Source organism: Austrofundulus limnaeus, unplaced genomic scaffold (assembly GCF_001266775.1).
Source record: "Austrofundulus limnaeus strain Quisiro unplaced genomic scaffold, Austrofundulus_limnaeus-1.0 Scaffold100, whole genome shotgun sequence".
NCBI lineage: Eukaryota > Metazoa > Chordata > Actinopteri > Cyprinodontiformes > Rivulidae > Austrofundulus > Austrofundulus limnaeus.
In genome coordinates, this window is record NW_013952502.1 from 61,154 (window position 1) to 63,066 (window position 1,913).

The window sequence follows — 1,913 nt, forward strand, 5'->3', positions numbered from 1 at the left end:
ATATATATACTTACCACAAAACGCATAAAAGCATAAAACTTAGCACAAAACGTAAGAAAATGTCTGTAACACTGCTTCTTGATAATACATGTTTATAGTGTTGAAAATACTTTTAATTTCTCTTTTAAAATGGTGCCACATTTGCAAGGAACATGCATTTGTGGGATGAGCAGTAGAGCTGAGTATGTGCAGTAGTCATATTTTCTCTGCCAAACAGCTTATTTTGCTGTTGTTTTTGACACTTGTTTTGAGCTTCTGGTACCTCCAGCTGCTGCCAAATGAGGTAACCGAATAAAATTTACTGCTAAGAACAATTGCTTTAACAAAGAAAAAAAAAAAAAAACCCAAATGTCCATACTTGTGTCAAGTTTCCATATACATGTCAGAACATGGCCACATTAAAACCCTTGAAAACTCTTAGGTTGTCCTCCTTGGTCGTTTTGCCACAATGCCTGATGGCTCTCCAGCGCCCTCAGGACCTCGTTTCCCTTGTCTTATTGAAGCTGCAAGGAGAAAACAGAGCTATTACAAACAAAACTTAAAAAATGTTAAAGAGAGGGGAGAGAGAGAGAGATAGAGAGATAGAGAGAGAGAGAGAGAGAGAGAGAGAGAGAGAGAGAGAGAGAGAGAGTTACCAAGTTGTTCGTCAATTTCCTCAAGCTCCTTTATTTTCTCATCCAGTCTTTGTTGGGTTTGGTTTGGTTTCCAAGTTACGAAATACTCGTTCTTCTCTTTTTCTGCCTTTTCTCTCTTCTTCATAATTTTGCTGTAGTCTGAGAGCAGACCTATCCACAACAGACAAACTTAAAGTCTAATCTGACTGAGCAGGGTGTAAAATAACAGCTTTAAAAAGGATTTTCAGAGGTGTCACCTATTTGTTGCTTCAGTATAAAGTAGTGTTGGGGAAGCGGCGCTCCAAACACTTTTAATCTTGAGATGGGTGGGGCTCTGTTCTGCGCTCCTCCAAATTTGGCTCTGGAATTGACCCTGTCCCCCTGCCGGGTCAGTATGGTGGGACACTGGATTTTGTTCCMCACAACCTGCAAACGACAGCTCATTTAGTGGATAAATAACCTCCAGTATTTTGGTACGGCACCACTCTGTCAGCCAGGATCACGCACCGCCTTCCTGTAGTTGATTGCAGACTCCAGGTCATCCATCAGGATGGTGGTTCCAAGGAGGTTTTTAAAGACTGGGAAGAAAACACAAGAAAAAAAAACTTTCACACCTGAAATGACATTTTAAAACAGTAAAGATAATCACATGAAAACATCATTCAAATTTGCTGAAAAAGGCCTCATTTCCACTGTGGTGACAAGAGCCCCTGTGGAGGAATCCCCTCCCCCAATGAGTATGGATTCCAGGTGGAAACATTTACCCAAAAGTCTTCTGGAGTGGTAGGACAAGAAGGAAACACCCCAACAACAGCAAACACACAAAGAACTGGGACACATCCACAGATCTACAAAAACTCTGGATACGTTTTATTATTCGGACACGTCAAAAACAACAGAACAAGGTAGCTGAACTCAAACAACTCACTCTTTTCACAACTCTGAATTTCCCGTGTAAAAATCAGACAATCTTTGGCGTAGATCGGGTTCCCAGGAGGATCGAAAAGTCTGTATCCATTTCTTATGTGGGGCAGCGGTCTATAAGAAAACCAAAGCCTAATTGTTACAACTATGACATCATTCATGCTGGCCTTTTAATTTTGTCAGAAAAGGATGAAGCACTTTTTAAAGATATTTTTTTAATGATCACTTGTCTTTGTTCTGAAACTTCAATGATAAGCATTTTAAACTTTACGATTCATTCATTCATTCATTCATTCATTCATTCATTCATTCATTCATTCATTCATTCATTTTATTTATCATGTAAATGGCACTGCATATAATACACAATAACAT

The 1,913-nt window shown here is 39.3% G+C and overlaps 1 protein-coding gene across 1 annotated transcript in view; it reads right to left on the reverse strand.

Moving 5' to 3' along the window:
* Window positions 1-190: 190 nt before the first annotated feature.
* The window catches only part of smchd1 (structural maintenance of chromosomes flexible hinge domain containing 1), a gene marked incomplete in the record, with an annotated part of 41,856 nt that continues 40,133 nt past the window's right edge, over window positions 191-1,913 (reverse strand). Inside the window, 5 exon segments of the mRNA XM_014013296.1 lie at window positions 191-503; window positions 636-785; window positions 872-1,040; window positions 1,122-1,192; window positions 1,543-1,652. Of these exon segments, the coding sequence (XP_013868750.1) occupies window positions 418-503; window positions 636-785; window positions 872-1,040; window positions 1,122-1,192; window positions 1,543-1,652 (586 nt within the window).